The sequence below is a fragment of the Microtus pennsylvanicus genome, chromosome 3 (assembly GCF_037038515.1).
Source record: "Microtus pennsylvanicus isolate mMicPen1 chromosome 3, mMicPen1.hap1, whole genome shotgun sequence".
In the NCBI taxonomy this organism is placed as follows: domain Eukaryota; kingdom Metazoa; phylum Chordata; class Mammalia; order Rodentia; family Cricetidae; genus Microtus; species Microtus pennsylvanicus.
The window spans coordinates 143,941,076-143,962,542 of record NC_134581.1 but is presented as its reverse complement, the minus strand read 5'-3'; the positions used below and the strand labels follow the sequence as shown (position 1 = coordinate 143,962,542).

The window sequence follows — 21,467 nt, the reverse complement described above, 5'->3', positions numbered from 1 at the left end:
GTGATAGTTCAACAATCCTAGCATGTGGGAGGCGGAGGCAGGAGGATTATATAGAGTCCAATGTCAGCCTGGCCTAAACAGTGAGTTCTGTGATGTGTAGACTGTGAGGTGAGGGTGGGGTTACTGAGAGGAGGCTGCAGCTCATGAGGCGGGTATTGGAAGGAACTAAACCGGCCTGTATTTTGATTACGGTGGCATTGACACAAATATAAGCATCTTTGAGTCCACAAAACTACATGACAAAGAAATCAATTTACTGCATGTTAAACTAAGAAATGTAATGGTTTGAAATGAGAAACGCACACACACATTCCAGGGGTTTCAATGTAGCCAGTGGAAGCACACACATGTGCTGTAAACACAGGAGCAGGGCTGCCCATGTTGGGGCTCGGTGACGGAAATGATACCTAACAAGGCAATAAAACCAGTAACTAGAACAGAGATGACAACGGGCCATGAGATTGAGTTTGAGAAGTGGATAGGAAAGAAGAAACAAGGAGTGACAGCGGAGAGGGAGGGGCTCTCCAAGGGCTGCGGGGAAGGGAGGACACCGCGACAGTCTGACAGGATCTAAGGCTGGAGTAAGCCTACTTCTCTTCTCTGACTTTTGACTCCTCTGCTCCCCGAGTAACCTGTGGCCTTCTGGGTACAGCTGTCTGCATCTACAGAATTCTTTTGCTTTTTTTTTTTTGTTTTGTTTTGTTTTTGGTTTTTTTTTTTTTTTTTTTTGAGAGAGGGTTTCTCTGTGTAGCCCTGGCTGTTCTGAAACTCACTCTGGAGACCTGGCTGACCTCAAACTCACAGAGATCCACCTGCCTCCATCTCCCGAGTGCTGGGATAAAAGGCGTGCACCATGAAACTCCCTTCCCAACACAATTCTTAACAGTAGAAGCCTGAGTATTTCCCCACTTGGGAAGAACAAAGGAATGCCCTTGTGTATCATAGCTACTCGGCATTATAACAGTAGGTCACATCAGAACAATTCACCAGGAAAATGTGCTGCTGTGAGTGCTAACGGGAAACTTTCCCCGGCGTCTGGCATGCAGGGAGCGCTGAACAAATATGAAGTTGTGCACGGTTGATGGGGCTGTGGCTGCAGTCTCGGACTCTATAGTCAGACTGGCGCCCACTGACTAGGTTTGCACACTGTGCCACTCAACAGCTGAGCCCGAGCATCTGCTGTCCTGCTTAGGCCCTGGGCTTGCCCGATGAATCTAAGCAGGTGTGTGTGCGCCAAAGGCACCCATGGATAGCTATGAATGCAGCCCAACACAGTTATAATTTATATAAAGCATGGAGTGCAGTGTGTGTGTGTGTGTGTGTGTGTGTGTGTGTGTGTGCGTGCGTGCGTGCGTGAGAGAGAGAGAGAGAGAGAGAGAGAGAGAGAGAGAGAGAGAGAGAGAGAGAGCTTTCTTGTAACTCGGTTGCATAGTTCTCAGGTTTGAATCTGTAAACCACAACACTGTGTGAGGGCGGGGCAAGTGTGCATTTCTTGAGCTGAGACTCAAGCCTGGTTCTCAAGCCCCACTGACAACCATCCCAGCTTTACAAGGCGGCCCTCGTACACACTTCAGTGTCTCTCAGTGAAGCCTTCCGGCTAACCATGGCTACTTTAGCAACATCAGGAGGGAAGACACTCCAATGAGCATCCAAGCTAACCCTGGGTCTTATCCCATGAGAAACTGAGACCCAGAGACTACTCAGTACACTGGCAACAGACCTGACCTATGGACTGGGCATCCTGGATTTCAACTCCAGCCCCTATGTAGAACATAGAAGGCTATCCCAGGCTTGTGCCTTAGGTGGTCTGCCAACACGCCAGACATACGACCTTACATACACACTTACATTTGGTGTCCATTTTGTTTGTTTGTTTGTTTGTTTTTCCAGACAGGGTTTCTCTGTGTAGAATTCTCCAGTTTTCTATTTCAATAACATACCTTCTCTCCTCTTGAGACGCCACAAAATATCCAACTCCACAAAACACTCCTTTCTGGCTCCCTCTGAAAAACGTGTAACTGTTTATGATTTGAATGCTCACAAACTGTCCATCCTGAGAAGGCTGTGTAGGTTCTACAAATACCTGGCACACCTAACACGTGGAAGCACGCAGTCCAAGTTCGTTCCCAGTGTGGATGAACAAGGTGAAGCCCTTCTCCTTGTGGCCTGGAGGAGGTCCGTCCACACAGCCAGACCAATCTCAACTCTGAGTTTTCCGCTCCCATAAGCTTCAGTCATAGCTTCTCACCACTCCATTGGCAAGACACTTGACCAAGTCAGCCTGAACTGAATGTACGCTTCTGTGCCCAAGGAGCAGCGCTGATCCACAATTATATGCCTCATGTCATGGATCCTCTTGTGAACCCTCCAAGGAAAGCAATGATCCCATTTCACATAGGAAGAAAACAGCTCTGACCTGATTCAAGGGACCCAGAGTCAGAATGTCTTACTACATCAGAAGGGAACTGTGAATTTGGTAGAAGATACAGGAAGTTCCTAGAAGAGGAAGGCAGTGCCCCTTACAAGTTGAATACGGCCTCATCTCCTGGATCTAGAAACTTGTGGTCATATGAAATCACTGGCTCTAATCACTTTACCATTTATACAATTAAGCAAGCTTCTACTGGCCTCCCAGAGAGGCCTGCCCTGGCATGTACGAGGCCCTGAACTCAACCTCCAGCCCTGTAAGCCAGACAGAAGGTATGTGCAAGGAAAATACTTAGCCCTTCGTAGTTGTAGATCTTAGACAACTGCATCAACTTATTTTTAATCCAGTATGATTTCAGTGTTCTTTGATTTGGGCGCTGTTATTGGCTTCTATAAACCAGAGCTGTTACACAGGAATTTGTCCACTCAGGTTAAAACATCAAGCACTCAGGCTAGTCTGTCACAAACTATTCCTAAGAGTCTCTATGACTGGCTGCATGCAACCAACTCACAAAGGTTTAGACCAATATCATTTTGAAGTCAGGCTTTTATAGCCAACATCCGATCCTATTCTATAAGCTTGGCTTTGCTTTTAAAGGAAGGAGGAAAAAGATGATTTGTATAAATCATCTCTGCTTATGGAGTATAAAGAATCAGCAGACTTCTATTTAGAGAACCCAGGCAGGAACAGCCCAGAGGCAGAGGCTCTGTAAGAAAAAGCATGCCATGCTTGGGAAAATCCTCTCTGTCTCTGTCTCTCTCCCTCTGTCACTCACACACACACACACACACACACACACACACACACACACGGGGTGGGGGAGGAGAAGAAGAGAGAGGAAGAGGGAGAGAGACACACCAGGAAAGTTCACATGAAGCTCAAGATAGATTCAACACTCTCTTCAGATCCACATTCTTTAGAAGCTGGGAATTTCAAATTCAGAGCCTGTGAACAATTCTAGACCTCTCAGAAAGCAGTGTGGCAATGTGAACCCACGTTCAGGATGACTGTATCTGACCTACAGATTCTTTCTAAGAATATATCCCCAGGAAGTAATTTGTTGTGTGATATTTTTATTTCATTCTGAAAACAAAGCTTGCTTTGGGTCAGAGGATGGAGTTAGCCACTAGCTGACCCGAAACGAACCATAGAGGTTTGGAGGACTATGGACAGATAGGAGACAGGAAGTAGTACGGCGGGGCTGAGAGAGGATCTCAGCCCCTTTTGGAGGAAGGAACAGAAGTGGTAGGAAGTCACTGTGGCTGCTCCCCTGCTTCTCTGATCTTTCAGGTTCTTACCCCAATGTCTGACTCCTGCTTTTTTTATTGATAAAGAAGAATTAGATAAATGCCTCAGTATTTCAATTGAAATAAAGAACTGTGTCCTACAAAATGTGTTCAAGATTAGGACAGTGAAACCTGGAATGAAGAACACTAAGGAATTAGCAGTAAGGTTAGTAAACAGTCATGAGGTTGAGGCAGGAGGATTATGAATTTTAGGTCAGCCTTAACTACACAGTGAGAACTAGAGAAACTAGGGGAGGGGAAAACATGATCCAAGTATATCATATGAAAAACCTTTAATTAGGAAAGAAAATATTTAATTAAAAAACAAAACAGTTAAGCCAGGAAGTGGTGTCATATTTCTTTAAACCCAGCACTCTCGAGGCAGAGGCAGTCAGCTCTCTGAGTTCGAGGCTAGCCTGACCTACAGAGCAAGTTCCAGGGGAAAAAAAAAAGGTAAAAAGATACTAGGCAGCCACAACTAAAGATAATCAGGCTAAGTATAGGCAAAATTACACTTTGGAAGGTAATAGAAATAGCTGAATTTAAATTAGTCTCACACAATAATTATGAAATTATGAATATAACAGTAAATTATGCATGCATTTTGACATTGTAGCTTTATTACAGTGGTAGGGACAATTTTAAAAAATTTTTAATGGGGTATCATTTTTAACTATAAAGAGAAGAGATCCCATAAAGTGAGACACATGAGTGAGAGAAGGAAGGTATGGCTCCGTTTAAGCCGGAAAACCTGAATTCAGACGGCCTGTATTGTATCAAAGTCGGACATGGTGGTACATGTCTGTGAACTTAGTGGTGGGAAGAATGAGCTGAGTGGGGTTCCAGAGCTTGCTAGCCCCCACTAGGCAGTGAGCTCCAGACTTACTGAGAAATCTGCTCAAAAAGTAAGGCAGAGAAGTATCGAGGAAGACATAGGACGTTCATCTCTAGCCTCCACACGTACACACTTCAATGTGTGCGTGTGAGCAAGCATGTATGTATACACACACACAAACACACAGGGAGGCTGGGCCGGAGGTGTGGCTCAGGGGTAGAGTGCTTGTCTAGAATACGCAAGGTTCCTAGTTTAATTCCTGGCCCCTGGCAAGGGGGAAATTCATCAAAAATGGGCATTCCTGCCCCCACTTCAGCTTCCCATTCCACAATTTCAGTTACCACCCTGGGCTAGCCCTATCTACCGTCCTAAAATACCACATGCAAAATTCCAGAAACCATCCACTAGTCTTAAAGAATTCTTATTGCAGCATATTGGTAACCATTATAAAATTGTTCCATTTTTACTACTATTGTCTCTTACCTATGCTTGATTTAGAAATTAAGGTTTGTCACAGGCAAATAGGGTTCAGTACCATTTGTGTGACCTCAGGTATCCTCAAGGGACTATATAGCATTACCACTATCAAGAATAAACAACACAATCAGAGCTTAACACGTACCAGGCGCTATTTTAGGCCATTTCATGGCCATTCCCTAAGCCTCTCATCTCTTAAGTGATACTATTATTACCCCATTTTATACAGGAGAACACTGAAGCCTGCAGAGACAACGTTCTCACACCTCACAGCTGCCTAGTACGACAGAGCCATTCCTCAGTTCATGTTTGTCTGTGTGAGTGTTTCCTGTGTGTGTACAAGCGCCCTCAGAGGTCCGGACAATCAGATCCCAGGAGCAAGAGTCAGGTGGCTGTGAACCACTCAGGGTTGGTGCTGGGAACCAAACTCGGGTCCTCTAGAAAAGCAGGGCATGCTTAACTGCTGAGCCATCCCTCGCTCTGTTTCTTAGTCAGCCATGCACCTACTACATCATCACACCTATTTGACAGAGAGGCCAGAATCCTCAGAAGCAGCCTCACCACAAATGCTCTGAAATCAGTGGGTGGTGAGCCCCACAAGGAATTTCTGAGGCCTTCTATACCGCAGAGAAAGCTGGTATCTTTACACACACCCCACACTAGAATTTAGGGAGGAGAGAAACAGTTCACTTGAGCTTCAAGGAGGCAACAGGACCCAAAGGAGTCTGGATTGGCCTAACACCCCAGGGGCAAAACTCTGAATCCACCGGTGTTGCAGACCCGCCCTGCCCTCTCCACTCCACTCCAGCCCTTTCCATTGCCTCCCCGAGGTCCCTCCTGCCTACAGCAGTCCCAACAGCCTGCGCCACTGCCTCTTCCGGCTCCGTCGGCCTTCACTTCCTTCCCTCTCCTACCCTGTGCGTCACTGTTGGCAACAGGGGGAGATTTAGCTGCGTGACGGCAACTAGAAGAGGTTAGGAGCTATTTCCAGCAATAGACCCCAGCCCACCACAGCCCGGGAAGAGTCAGACAGGCTAAGGCAGGGTTGCCAGCATCACTGTGTGCAAGGGGCCCTTGGTTTCTGATGCTGGCCCTAGTCCAGACCACCCATTTCACTCCCTGCCCCTCAGAGCCTCTGAACAGAAAGGCTCTGGACCTGATTCACCCACTGTGCAGGGACTCTTCGATAGCCAAAGGCTGGACCTTGTTTGTGTCTACCTCTTGCACTTCGAACAGTATAATGGTCCATAAAAGTCTGCTGTATAAGCAAATGAGGTCACATCTGTCCTCTTCCTTTGGGGGTCTCTTTTAAATATGATGGCCAGCAGGGCCCTGCTTAGGCTGCCTACAAGGCTTATCTGAATAGAGGAAGCTACCAGGCCATGTCCCCACGCTTGCCTGACACTCAGCTTCTCTGAGTCTCCCTGATCTTAGAGTAATTTTCTGCCTGCCATCTCTTTCTCTTTCTTCAGGCTGTTGGTGTCTCATCGCACCAACAGCAGCTCTGTGGTTTCAGGACGTCAAAGGCAAGAGGATATTAAGCAAAGCAGGGATGAACTTTTAAAGAAAATGTTAAAGGCATTTTTAGGAGGAACCCTGTCATTGGGCCAAGCATTTGCTGACGCTCCTACCAGGCCCCTCCAGGCCCACATGGAAAGGCAGGAAGGAACCTGACCTCAGATGCTACATGGGTCAAGCTGGTCTGGCAGAATCCTGCCCCTTCCTTCAATGCAACCTTGCTCTAACTCCAAAAAGCTCAGTGCCAAATGACCCCCGGCAGATTCTCCACACCAAACATCCCCTCCGAAGAGAATTTAGCTCCACTGAGGACATTCAAAATGGAGCAACTTCAAAATACACTCCTTGGAAAGAGCCAAGCAAGAGCGCAGCAGCCTGAGGCTTTGTTGACGTAATCCACAGTCCTCACTGAAAGCCAGGCTCTGTGGCTTCCCCAGGCTTTTCCCTTAAGAGAATTCCCGGAAACGTCAGAGTCTCACTCCACAGCCCCTCCCTGGAACTCAGGAACACAGGGTAGCAGGAAAGCTGTGTGTGTTTCAGAATCTGATTTGCTGGCTCCTTCCCACCTCCCCTCTGTCACATCTTGATGATGTCAACAGCAGTGGCTGGCCCACCAGGACTCAGCCAGCACTCAGCCCTGGAGCCATATTAGGCCATATGAGCCTACCCAGGGATCTGGCAGCTAAGGGAACAAGTCAAGAAGTTACTGAGGGCACACCATCCCCATGGGTTCTATCCGCAGCAGATCTGCTCAGCCAGCTCTAATGACCTGCCCAGGCGCTTCCTGACCCTTTTCTCCTCTTAATCAGAATTCTAGACCTAGCATTCCACATAAGTGGTAATCATTTGACAGCACTGTGCAAACCACAAAGGGTTCCAATGCACTTAACCCTTTGTAAGAGGCTTGAAACCTAGAGCTTCTCAAAAAAAAAAAAATCACCTTTTTTTTTCTCTTTTGGAAAATGTTCTACAGACAGCATACAAAAAGTACAATTTGGTGCACAAGGCTCACCACACCTCCAGACACCCACACATATGTGTCTCACAACAGCTGACTATAAGACAGCTATGGCATACTCTGCCGACCTAGATGATACTGCTTCTGTGATTTATTTGCTACTTTTGTTTTATTATTTTCTTGCAGTACAGGGATCAAGCCTGGGGCCTCGCAACTGCTAGCAATCACCCTTCTACTACTGAATTATCCCCATCCCACCTCTGTGATTATTTAAAAGATGCAGGACCAAGATTGCAATGAATAAAAAAAAGAATGATAACCAGGCTATCTGTATGAATTTATATGAGTTTATTGTTCCTCCTATAAAGATATCAGTCATCCTGGGTGTCTTAGTTAGGATTTTATTGCTGTGATAAAGACCACGACCAAAAGCAACTTGGGGAGGAAAGGAATTATTTCATCTGACATTTAAGCCATGAAGAGATGCTGCATGTTGGCTTGTTCCTCCTTCATGGCTTGCCTGGCTGCTTTCTCACAGCACCCAGGACAGTCTGCCCAGGGGTGGAACCACTCACAATGGATGGACCCTCCTACATATCGATCACTAAGAAAATGGACCACAGGCTTACTCACAGGCGAACCTGATGGGAGCATTTTCTCCACTGAGGTTCCCTCTTCCCAAGAGACTCCAGCTTGTGTCGAATGACATAAAAACTAGCCGGTACACTGAGTATGGTACCAGCCCATCTGGAGCTGGTCCTGGAGTGGCTACAGCAGCAGTTACAAGCCTGGGAAACCTAGGAAGACACTGTCAACAACAAACAAACAACAAAAACCCAGAAACAAGGCAGCAGCTATACTCTTAAACATGTCAAAAGAGAAAATGAGCAGAAAATAGGGAAGCATTTTTATCTGGGTGAAAAGAATGTGGGTGTATTTTTCTTTCTTTTAACTTCGCAAATTATTTTCAATGTGCCTGATTTTTGTTGGTATGTTTTCAGAGCTGGAGATCATCAAACCATACAAGTTCTCTGCACTGAGTTATACACCCCACCCCCTCATTACTTTACACACACACACACACACACACACACACACACACACACACACGGTTGCTCCTACCCTAAAAAAGAAAAAAAAAAGCAAACGTGAAGACCCACGGTCTTTGTCCTGACACCTCTATGAGGCAAATCATTATAGTTACACAATACACCCAGAACATACTTAAAATCCCACACCTCGCTAAGAGTTCAGCCACAACCAACAAATGACACAGCCCCTGGCCTCCATTTGTACAAGGAAGTAAGGGCTGAGGACAAGCTGAAAACGTGGAACCAGAACAAGAACACCCGGCAAGTGACTCATCATCCCTCTGTCTGCTAAGGACAAATCCCTTTAGGCCACGTTCACTTAGAACTAAAATCAGGCCACAACCCTCTAACCTAGAGGTCTCTGACTTTCAGAACAGGACTTAGAGAGCTCTCCTGGGGACAAAGGCACCCTCACCTCACCCTGCACAGACCCAGACAAACAAAGGCTCACAACTGAGGTCTTTTAAGTCACAGCTGCAGGCAGCTTTCAGGAGATACAGGAAGGCTAGCTCTATGGAGATCATGAAGCTCAGCCTTACACCTTGCTAAGGCCCTTCAAAGTTGCAGGGCCTGGCTGGTCAGTGGCCCAGGGAGCACATCAGCTATGGCAGAATCAAATGTAAAACCAGAGTCTCCAAGGGAAGCTGATTTATCAGAAGACCACTCTGAAGCTGGGAAGATGGTCAGTGGATAAAGTTTTTGCTGTGAAATCAGGAGCCCCTAAATCTGAATCCCCAAGTACAAGCCAGGCTATAGCATGTCTATATTTCCAGGCTCCTACAACCAGTCTGGGAGGAGGAGACAGGAGAATCCCAGCAGCTCACGGAACAGGCAGCCCTGCTGTATGCAGCAGCAAACAACAAGAAACCTTGCCTCAAACACTGTGGAAGGCAAGGACTAATACCCAAAGTTGTCTTGTGATCTCCACAGGGTGCAAGCATGCCTACACATGGACACACACACATGTGCACACACATACGGACACTCACACACACACAGGCATGCATGCACACAATTTCTTATAAAAGGTTAACATTCCACTGCATTAAAAAAAAACCTGCAAACTCCAAGTAGACATTAATTCAAGCAGAATTTCAGTCTCTCTTGGCAGGAACAAACAGGGAACAAATAATGGGAATAAGGAACAGAGGGAGTAAATAAGTTGGAAGTGAAGGAATCTCCAGGTTTGACCAAAAAATAACTAAGCCCCTTTCCCAGAGACCCTTAGCCCACTGAGCCCAAGCTAAGCCTGTTGACTGTGCCTCCAAAGTCTGAACGGTCCCAGGGTGGAACCTGTGGGAGGGTTCAGGCTGACTTGGCATCAGCTGCCCCATCATTCTCAACCCCTAAATTAGCCTGGAAATCCCTACCCTGCTGCTACTCAAAGACCATAATACCCAGGCAGATGGCCGTTGATATCTCATTATCATCATTATAAAGCAGCAAGTTAAGGTTACCCAGCAGAGCTAATGGGCAGCTGCGGAAAGAAAAGGAAAATTTTCACACAATCAAATAAAACCAGGACAGAAGAACTCTGATATCAAGCCTGAGTTTCTTTCTCAACGAAAGGAAGGGAGGTTAGAATGTTAGGGAAAGGGACACACACACACACAGTTCAGAGACATAGTAATCATGTCTCTCTTGTCTAAATTGTACATTGCTGCAAGGGAGACCCTTTTCCTTTTTTGTAGCTCTAGTGCTGTGCACAGTACACACTGCAATTACCAGAGTCATCCCGACATCCACATAAGACCTTTCAGAGGAAGGGATGCACAAACACCTTAGAAGGATCTTCTTTCCAATCTCTGGACCCTATCAAGGCAACTCCTGGCCCTCCGAACGAGTCTTTATGGGCATTAACCTGAGGCAAGAAAACCACCGAGTCCCCTCCAGGAATGCCAAACCAAGAAACCATGATTTAAAGCCAACCCCACATGTGGTTCTTATTTTCCATGTCCCCAGATCATCTGACGCCCTTCTGCCAAAGTGGTTCCCACACTCAAACCTGGGATCCCCCCCCCCAGCCCCCAGTGCTGGAATTAAACCCAAGGCGTTATATATGCAAATCACTGAGCCACAGCCCTAGCAAGTGTAAAATAAAGAACAGGCAGGGCTCATTTTTCCTGCCATAATGTTATTTGGGAGAAATGAACAGGTTTTACCATAAAAAAAGATCCAGACTGTCATGGAGGGTATTTCTAAAGGACTTTAGCAATCAGGTATCCACTTTCTGGCTACCTACCTGACTGTGTCTGAAATGAGGAGAGGCCTTGAAATGCTTTTCCTAGAATGTACCTCGCTGCTTCAGGTAGTTAGGTTCTGTCTAATATGACTGTTAGATAAAGACAGTAGGATCTGTGTGCACATCAATAAATTATTGCCTCCAGAGAAAAGCAGCAAGACAAAACTGGCTTAAAGGGCTAGTTACTCAAATTTAAAGCTGCAAGATCTGCATCCAAGTGAAGATCTCTGCACCTCCTCTAATACCCAGGATGAGATTTCACCCTTAAAAGAAAGGGGGATGAGGTCCCAACAGTCATCTCAGAGTGGATAAGTCAAGGACAGTCCTCTCCCACGTGTCCCAGCACAGGCTGTTCTAATCAGCCTGCCTGTGTCCGCACACGCACACACGGGTGAAGGGAGGCAGCAGCCTGATACAGAGAAATGCCTGAGAGCCAAGAGCCCAGAACAGACCTAGCAAGTACTTCATCTTCAATGTCACTCACAAGCCACGGCAGAGGCTCAGCTAAAAGCAGCCCCCTCCAAAAGCCAGGGAAATTACCCTGTCAACAAGTGATCTAAAAGGGCCTTGGCTATCTAGAGCTCCTGTTTGCATCTAGATAAGAATCCTAGGACAGCAAGAAGGCTCGGCAGGTGAAGGTGTTTGCAACCAAGCCTGACAACACGAGTTCTATCCCTGAAACCCACAGAGTGGAAAACTACTGACTCCCACAAGTTGTCCTCCAATCTCCACACTCACACCATGGCACACAGGTCCACACACATATACACACATACACAAATAAATAAAAGCAACTCACTCACACACATACACACACACACACACACACACACACACACACACACACACACACAATTATCTTGCCTTTTGAACAAATGATGAGTTATCTCCTTAAAGCATTGTTGGGCAAGAAGGGCCTCTGAGATTGAAGATGCCCAGAACTCCCTGCCCCCTTGAAGGATTTGCACTATCTGTCCCAGGTCCCAGCTCAGCCTGTTATTTCCCCCAATGAATCCAGCCTGATATGCCTGTCTACCTTCTCGACCAACACCACACCCAAAATGCCTGTGCCACAGCCAGTCAAATCATGTTGAGCTGTGCCAAATATGAGCAGATAAAACATTCGAGAAAAAGATAAACATTCTGGGAAAGAGCCGCAAGGCTGCAGCTCCTCCCATCTCCGGCAAACATCCAGGTGGCCAGAAAAGAGAGCCTCATTGCCATGGTCAGTAGAGTGGACAGCGCACAGTTACCTGGAAGCCTGTCACGGGGCTAGAGGGAAAAAAGGCTGCACTAACTAGAATTCTCTGGGCAAGTTGGAGAACTTCTCAGGAAAGGTCAGTCAGCCCCTATAGCCTGCACTGGGGCTGGGGAGGATGGAACAGACAACCAGGGACTCATACTAGCCCCACAGGAGAGAGGAGTCCTCCCGCTATCACTAGTACTCCAAACAGTGCAGCCTGCCCCCAGTCAGACCTATTGCAGAAGCACGATTCTAACCTCAGCCTATCTAAAGTCCATTCAAGTGTCCTGGCGAACCGAAGCCAGATCTAACAGCAACCTAACAGCAGCCTGGTCTGGTCCCTTACCACCTCAAAGTCACCAGCTATCAACTGAAAAAGATCCAAGCATCTGGCTCAGACCGCTGGACACCAGAAAGTAGAGAACTCAGGGAAAGGAACTGTAAGTAGTGAAAGGCCACAGTGCTAACCCCCAGGGATGCTTCCTCCCACCAACCTCAAAACCACGGCCAAGGGCTTCAACTGACACCTGCCCAGCCGAACAGATGGGCCTGATTACCCGCCCCGAGACACACACACAGTCCCTGGCAGATTGAAAGCTTTCTTAAGATTCCTCCTGGCCAGGAAACTGCCTGCCTTCCAAAAGTTGCACCTAAACATTCAAATCTAAGAGCACAGTTAAAAAATAAATAAGTTAATTAAAAACCTCTACCCTCATTTCTGGGATTGTGGCCTCAGCAGCAGCCTAAACATCAGTCCCATGCAAGTCACATGAAGAGAGTCAGGCCCTGGCCTCTGGCTCTGCAGTCTAAAATGTTGTCTCTCTGAAAGGTCCTTTTGAGTTGTCTGTTTTAGAATTAACTTAGCAACACCACATTTACCAAGCCAAACCCAGCAGAACTATAGCCACAACTGCCTCTCATATTTCAGCAGGAAGACCCTATACTCCAAACAACTATAAACATGGGCACCTGAATTTCATTTTAAACGAACAGGGTCTGATGTATCCCAGGCTAGCCCCCAACTTACAACACAGAAGATGACCTTGAACTTCTGATCCTGCTGTCTCCACCTCTCTCAAGTGCTGCGGGTTCAGGCGTGTTCACGGAGCTCAGTTTTACGAGGTGCTGGGATCACACCCAATGCTCTCTGCATGCTAGGCAAGGACTCCACTGACTGAGCTATGTGCCTGACCCTGGAGTACTTTTTACTAACTAATTTGTCTTTTTATCTGTATAATGCCCAGGCAACAACCAAAGACAAAAGCAAAAGGCCCAGAAGCTCTGTAATCTGGGGACCTGCTCTCCTCCTCTGTGTTCTTCAGTGACATCTCTACGGGTCTATGGAAACAATGCCTCCCAGCCTCAAACTCCACTATTGATTACTTGCTATCTTGTGCTTACCATGTACACAATCTCAATTAGTCCTACAACAACCCTGTGAGGTAAGCACAGGCAAGCTTATCTAACACCCCAGGAAGGAACACTACAATGTCTGAAGTTGGCGTTTACCAATAGGACTAATATTCTCCTTCACCCTCCAGAGAACTACTCCTGTTTCCCAGATTAACAATCCAGTCCAAAGGAATTCAATTTCCTGCTTGTGTTTGGCCAATTCCAAGAGATTCCTCCCAAACTTGATATGAAAATATTGAAGTAATTATTGGAGAAATTGAGCAAGAGACTATAGGAAGGCCTGCTCTGCCAGGGCTCTCCCGGAACGTGACAGGGCTCTTGGCAGGCTGCCAGCCTGCTGGTGGGGAGGTGGGGCTCCTCTGAACAACATTCTCTCCAACCTGAATTAGAAAAGAGCAGCCACCTGGCTGGTAACGACAGCAGCAACCTGTGGTCTACAGGCCACACAGAGGTCTACCCTGGGCCAGCCTCCTTAGTACTAGAAAGTAAGCCCATCTACCCGCTGCCTGCCTGGTGAAGGAAGGGTCAGGGTTCAGATCACCGAGACAGCAGTGCCAGAAAAGTGCAGCCCCCAGCGATCCGGAGCGATCTGGTTCATTTTAGGCCTCCAGTCCCCTGAGTACACAGGCACGCTGACCCTGGAGAAAGTCAGGCTCACTTTGGTTCAGAGGAACCTTCAGGAGAAGGAACTTGGGAGTGGGAGACGGAAGGCCCCTAGGTCCAGGACCTACCAATAGGAAGAAATCCACAACTGTAGCAACTTTTTAAAAGTTCATCCTTATTATTTAAACTCCTTGTTACAGTGTTTCATTTACTCCTTCAAAACAACTCCCTAAAACCAGAAGCCGTCTATTATCTCCATTAACCAGAAAGCGACCCTTAAAGAGAAAGTTAAGCCATTTGTTCAAAGGCAGAGTGGAGGATGGTGGGATAGGAGGTGGTTTGCTCAGTCGGTCCTGTCCTCAAACCGTAGAAGTTGCTACCGGTGTTGCTACAGGTAGGCAAGGCAGTAAGCGGCCTTTCAGTCTACCGGCTACTTTAAACCGACCCCAACTCCAAAATTTCCAGAACCTTGGGCAAGAACAAGGGTGTTTCCAGGGCCTTTTCTGGTGCTAGAGCCAGAAGAGCTTGAGAACTTCCCAACAGGGCCCCAGCCTCTGAGACAACCAGCCAACCTCTCCCGGGTCAGCCCCGAAGTTGGTCTAGGGGGATTAAGTACTCTGATCAAAACCCTGAGACTAGCAGTCTGAAAGAGATCATAGGGTAACGTCCCCGTGACCCTACTGAGGAAATCCGAGGAGTCCCTGACCTCGGATCCTTGTTCTTACCGAGCAGCGGGGACTCCTCAGGGCAAGCGGGTAGCGACAACAGTGCAGTGGTAGGGGGCACTGGGACCGAAGTCAAGTTGCTCTTCGGGCCGGGGTCAAAAGCCGCTCCAGAGCTGGAGGGACCCGGGCGAGGCTTCGAGGAGACTCCTAGAGGAGGCGGCGGCCGTGCGCCCCGAGGCCGGAGCTCTCCCAGGGGCTGCTTGCTGGCTGCGGTGCCGTTCGTGCCTCCCTTAAATGGAGAGGAGACTCCCACTAGCTGAGGCAGGCGGCTCAGGTCGCGGCCCGAGAGGTAATAGACCAAGGTGACGCCGAGGTGCAGCGCGCAGACGGCCACGAGCAGGCGGCAGGCCCGCTGCAGGGACGAGCCGGGCATCGCGGTGTTGCCGCCCAGGAGCGGCTCCCGAAACCTCATCTTCCCGCCGCGGCTTTAAGAGGGGGTGGGCTAAGGATGAGAGGGCGGCCCGCCCGCAGGCCGCCCGCCAGGAGCTACCGGACCACAGCGATCGAGGGAGGGGCGGGGAGGGGGAGGCAGGGAGGGCAGCGCCGGCCGCCCGCGGCAGAAAGCCGACACCCCGGGCCGCGGGACTCTGGAGCGATCAGCAGGGAGCCACAGGCGCGGATGGGCACGGGGCGGGGCCTCGGTAGGGGGCGGGGCCTCAACCGGGTTTTCGGAAGGCGAGGAGAGCGGAACCTGAGGGGGCGGGGCCGGAGGGGCGGGGCCGCAACGGGGGCCTTCTGAGAAGGGCGGGGTTTGAGGGATGAGGCGGGGGGGTGGGGGGGGGAGAAGAGCCTAAGGGGCGGGACCTGCAGCCGGGGATGCTGGCCGCTACAGGAGGGCGGGGCTTGAGGGGCGGGACCTCGGGAGGGTGGGACGCAGGGAGCAGCGGCTCCAGGGGACTAAACGTGGCGCTCAGCCAGCACGGCTGCATCCAGGGCTTGAACCGGTATCCCGCGCCCAGCGGCGCTCGGCTTTTCTTTCGAGCGTTCACCGTGGGACTTAAGTGTCTTCGAACCACGCTTCCTCGCTAAACTAACTGCTCTCGGGCGGTCCCACCACTTCCTGGCGTACCCAAAGACTCGAGTGTGGGCTTGGGGCAGCGGCGTGAAGCCTAAAGGACTGGCTGGTAGCCCTTGAGGATAGTGAGAAACTGGAGCGGAGAAAGGTCGTCTAGGAAACCGGCTTCGACGCCCCACGAGGCCAGCGGACCGATTCTCTGGGGTGTTCCAAAGATCGTCTTAGCCTAGCTGGGTCCTCCGGCCTGTGAGGGGGTCTAGCAAGAAGGAGTGGCTTACTGGGAGTCCTACAAGGAGGAAAGGACCAAGTTGCTGTAATCCCGCTTTGGTGTTTGTCGGTTTGGGGAAACCTCAGGGGCCAACCCAACTTGGCTCTAGGTGCAACAGTGTAGGATGTAAAACGGACTGTTCTGCACACAGGCTTGTGTGCAGGTCCCATGCCCACAAGCATGCGACCTCGCCCTGTGGTGAGAACCCTTAAGATGGGAAATGTTAACTAATTCTAGCTACTCCTGGACTTGAAGAGTGTATTGTTAACCAGTGTATGCCCTGGAATAGGGATTGTTAACTGTCTCAGTTTCGTAGATGAGAAAACAGGCTGAGCAGTTTGACATTTGGTTGCAACCACATAAAATGTGTGTGTCCTCTGTTGGCTTTCTGGTGGCTCCTCTGGCCTCTTTTTTGACCGCTCCTCCTCATCTCCATTTGTTGGTGGGGTCCTGAGGCTGTGGTCCCTGAGGCTTTTTTATGACTACACTTACTACTCAGGTGTGATTCTATTAACTGTAGGTCGATGACACCAACAATTTCTGTCTAGCCCACACCTCTTCCTTAACCTTCACCTTCCTGTGTCATCTCACCTGAACAAATCCTGCCCACAACAACCTGACCCCTACACCCTTCAGTCCACTTTCATCCTCTTCTCCCTCAGAAAGAGGCACCATTGTTTGCACTGTTCCCCAAGACCAAAACCCGAAAGCTATCCTTTGCTCCCAAATGCTGTTCCCAGTCCCTCAGCACATCTGTCACTGCTACCTTCAAATGCCAAAGTTCACCACCTGCAGATGTGCAGCCATCTAAGCCAGTATCATCCTGGTCTGCTTTATACAATTGCCTTCTAAGTAGTTAGCTGTTTCCGCCCCTCCCTAGTCTTCCTATCTCAGGGCCTTTGTTCCTGCTCTGCGCTGGACTAGAGATAGTCTTCCCTCAAATTTCATTCAGGTTTCTCAAATCCTACCTTATGGAGAAGACCTTCTTGGTCTTCCCAATTACTCTTCTGCAAAATCAGCTCAGTCTGCTTCTGCTTTGCTTTATCTCTGAATAGCCCAGGGTGGTCTCAAATTTGGCTCCCTCCTTCCTCAGCCTCACAAGTCTGACACTACAAGTAGAACTGAATTATTATGACCAAGGATACTTGTGAGCACTTTCCTTCCTTCCTTTCTTCCTTCTTTCCTTCCCTCCTTCCTTCCTTCCTTCCCTTTCTTTTCCTTCCCTTTCCTTTTCAAGACAGAAGCCCACACACTATAGCCGAGGCTAGCCTAGAACTCTCTATGAAACCTAGGCTGGCCTAGAAGACGCACAGCAATTCTTTCACCTCAATCTCCCAAGTGCCGGACTTGTCAGCCACCATAGCTGGCTTCTAGAAATGGTTGTCTTAGTATGGGAAAAGGAAAAGGGGACCTTTATTGCTAAGTTATTTTAAAGAGCAAAGTCACAAGTTCTCTTCTGACAGTTGGTCAAGGTGAAGCTAACTCCACCATCCTATGCTAGTGGGGAAATTCTGATTGGGACTGAGCTGGGTTGAGGCATATTAGTTCCCTGTCTGAAAAAGGAGCAGAGGAAAATGGAGACAAGTCTAGGTCCAGACAATAGCCAGGAAACAGGATTAAAAGAGCATTAGGGCCATAGATCTATCCCAGGATCTTCTGGGCCAGAAATCCAAGAAAAATAACACCGTCTGCTAATTGTCTACGGATCGGGAAGACGAAGAACCCACTAAGGAATAAACCTTTTCTGTACCAGCCAGTTTCCACTTCTGTTTCACCCCCATAGATCAGAAGGGCATGAAGATCAGAAGGCATAAAATAGTGCCCGGCACTTAACAGGCCTATAACACAACTCCCAGGCAGTGTGGCGACAGCAGCTTTTCACTATGGGCTGTTGGCTGGCGGTTCCGATTCCTGTAATAATAACCAAGGCAGTAGGCAGCTGGAAATTTCAAAACAGCTTCACACAGTGCATCTCCAGGGTCCTGTGTATGCCCTGGTGATTGGGTGCTCGTGGAGGCTGGGAGCTCAGAAGGCCTAGTTGGGCTAAGTTAATGGGACCTTCATTCCCCAAGTTGACCCTCTCCCCAAAGCCTTTCCAGGTAATGATTTAGGCTGGCAACTGCCTGGGTGCCCTCACAAACTGGAGGACACATTCCAAAAGCAGCTCAAGACAAATGCAAGAACATTTCCCAAGAATCAGCCTTAAAACACCACTTCTGTTCACATGTGTGTGTGTTCACACATGTCACAAGTGGGTGAGGTTACCATCGGAAGTCATTTCTTCTACTGTGAGATCTGAGGATTGAACTCAGGTTATTGGGTTTGGATGGAAAGCACTTTTGCCTGCTGAGCCAGCGTGTTGATGCCAAAGCATCACTTCTCAGAGAGAGAGAGTTCTTTGGCTAAAATAAACTTGAGAGCTAGACATGGATGCACAAGCCTATAATCCAAGCAGCACTCAGAAGGTGAAGACAGAAGAATCTCAAGTTTGAGGTCAGTCAGGGCTCCATAGTAAACTCTGTCTGCAAACAAAAATTTTAAATAATTTAAAGTCCGATAGGGTGGCATAATTCTGTAACCTCATAATTTGGGAGGTGGAGGCAGGAGGATCATCCTTAGATAAATAAGTTGTGATCTAGACTGGACTACAGAGGACTCTGTCTAAAAATGAACAACAAAAGGTAACAAGGTAGTCTAGGTTCAAAGAGAGCTTTAAAAAGAAGACTTCTTGATGGCTGTAGAAGAAGCAAGAAGTTAGCAGGCATCTTCAAATTTTTCCAGTAGCTACAAATTACTTTGATTTTTCTCACATATAAAATATATAGTACTTTGTATCTGTGGTTCCAAGTCCTGTCCTCCCCAAAAGCTCATTCAAGTGCAAAGTTTCATCATCTACACCAGTTCCCGGTATAGTCCCTTAAGTACAGGAACATATAAATTATAAATCACCTTCTTCCTCTTCCTCCTCCACCCTTCCTGAGAAAGTCAGTCCAGAAGCCAGGAATAAGAGTTCAGCAAGGTCAGTAGTCCAGATGGCAGGCACATGCAGGAGGAAGAGGATGGGGCTGGGTAAGGACATAGTACAAACGCCCAAGCAGAATAAAGGGGGTGGCATCTAGAGGTTCCCAGGACTAGCATACGGTAGAAAAGCTTTTACAAAGTAGAGCGACCCAAATCAGGGTCTCCAGCCCAAGTGGGGAAAGGACGTGGTTAAGTCCATGCAGATGGTTTTAGAAAGAAGCTGCTCCGTAAGTCTGTGCAGAAGGAGAGCACAGCTGTGTGCCAAAGAGAGGTAAATGCAGAGAGCAAAACACTCATCTTCCGATGCTTTATTTGAATGAGAAAAAGTGACATGACTTCATGACTTTCCACTCAGAGGTATTACTTTTGCATTGCTGGGGTTTGAACCCAGAACTACACACAGGCTACACAAAGGCTCTACCACAGAGCTGTACCTGTCGTGCACTCAAGTTATAGAGAATGGAATCGATGGAGACATCAGGAAATTTACGTTATAAATTGTGTATGGTACTATTTAAATATAGTCATGGCACTCAGGAAGTGGGGGCAGGAGGATCCAGAGTTTAAGGTCATCCTTGTCTAGTGAATTCCTGGCTAGCCTGGGCTCAGTGAGACCCTATCTGGGAAAAAAAAAGAAAGAAAGGCAGACAATAGATACGGGAGCTGGGGTGTAGCCCAACAAATAGAGTGCTTACCTGGCATGCTTGAAGCCCTGCATTCCATCCTCAGCACCAAATAACCCAGGTATAGGTCCCACACCTATAATAGCTGTGGAGTGGTCATGCATCCCTTTAATCCCAGCACTTGGAAGGCAGAGGCAGGTGGATCTCTAAGTAAGCATGACTGTCTGGAAGCAAAAATTTATCAAGTTGATGAGCACACTAGCCACCAAATCTTGGTTTCTTCTTCCTTAAACCCTACCCTACTAAAAAAAAATCAAAACCAAAACCAAAGAAACAGCCTAAACAGCCTAAGTGTTATAGAAGATAAGCCTAACTCCTTGATAGGCCGGATAAATTACAAGATAAGATTGAAAAAGATAAATCATATCAAATCGAAGATCTGTAAAAGGATTCAGAGGTTAATCCAGTTAGCCAAGTACAGAACAATGTAAGCATGAAGTTAAATACTGACAGAAAAAGCTTGGGATCAGTTGAAGAGTGGAGATCGTGAGTCCATAATCACACGAATAAGCACATGGAAGTCAGATGAAGGACTCAGAACTTCAGAGCAATGCTCCACGAAATAACAGTAATTTCTATGGGAAGCAGAGCACTCCAAATGGTTAGCTTTTTCACAAAATAACCATTTCTTAGAGCTTTCCAAAATGTCACTATCATGTTAGCAAAAAAAAAGTGGGCAATTATGCCCAATCTATTTGAAGAAAAGTAAAGAGGCCGTTAAATGAGCACGTGACTCCAGTGGCTCCTCTGCCGGAGGGTAGTATTGGGGTGCACAGTGAACTGACAGTCGTTTGCCAGTGCCAATTCTCTGATTTTATATGTCCTTACATGTAAGTATATATTACATATAATTATACAGTGTTATATGTTAAATATATAATATAATGTAATATATACTAACGTGTTATATTAAGAATATATTAAAGATTTGGGATAAGGGTGGGTTAATCATTTTCTTCATCAGTGTAGCCACTAATAAGTTGCCTATACTCCAATAAAGAAATAACACACACACACACACACACACACACACGCACGCACGCACACGGAAGCAATTCTAATCAAACTCAGCAATCACAAAACAACAAAGACATGAAAGTAGGAAAGCAGAAGGGAACTGAGGAAGAGGTTCAGTGGGGGTAGGAGGGACATGAGAGAGGGCAATGTGGAGTGAAAAGGATCAAAATACATTATACACATGTGTGAAATTGTAAAGAATTTTAATTTCACCCGGCAGTGGTGGCACACACCTTTAATTCCAGCACTTGGGAGGCAGAGGCTGGTGGATCTTTGTGAGTTCAAGGCCAACCTGGTCTACGGAGCAAGTTCCACGACAGCACCAAAGCTACACCGAGAAACCCTGTCTCAAAAATCTTAATTTCTTAAAAAGGGTTTGGGGTAATGCGGAATCATATCAAACTACTCTCCAGTAGTTCACAGCATTATTTGTATTCATATTGCAGTTCTTCTGTAACTTATCTTCCCCCACTTCCAATATCTAATGGGAAGACAGACAATAGAAACCGCAGTGGAAGCTCCCATAAGGAAGGAGTTATTTAGAAGCACATAACAGCCATTAGTAAACCTGAAAACCAATCATGCTCTCTTGGACAATTCCCCGGGCTCTGCTCCAGGGGCAGCGAATCTATTTCTCTGTGAGC

General features: G+C 47.6%; 1 protein-coding gene across 1 annotated transcript in view; it reads right to left on the bottom strand.

Annotated features, from left to right (window-relative positions):
- Positions 1-15,440, bottom strand: part of B4galt1 (beta-1,4-galactosyltransferase 1) — a 45,115-nt gene extending 29,675 nt beyond the window's left edge. Inside the window, exon 1 of the mRNA XM_075967500.1 lies at positions 14,820-15,440. Coding sequence (XP_075823615.1) covers positions 14,820-15,231 — 412 coding nt within the window. The 5' untranslated portion in view covers positions 15,232-15,440. The remainder of the gene's footprint in view (positions 1-14,819) is intronic.
- Positions 15,441-21,467: the final 6,027 nt, after the last annotated feature.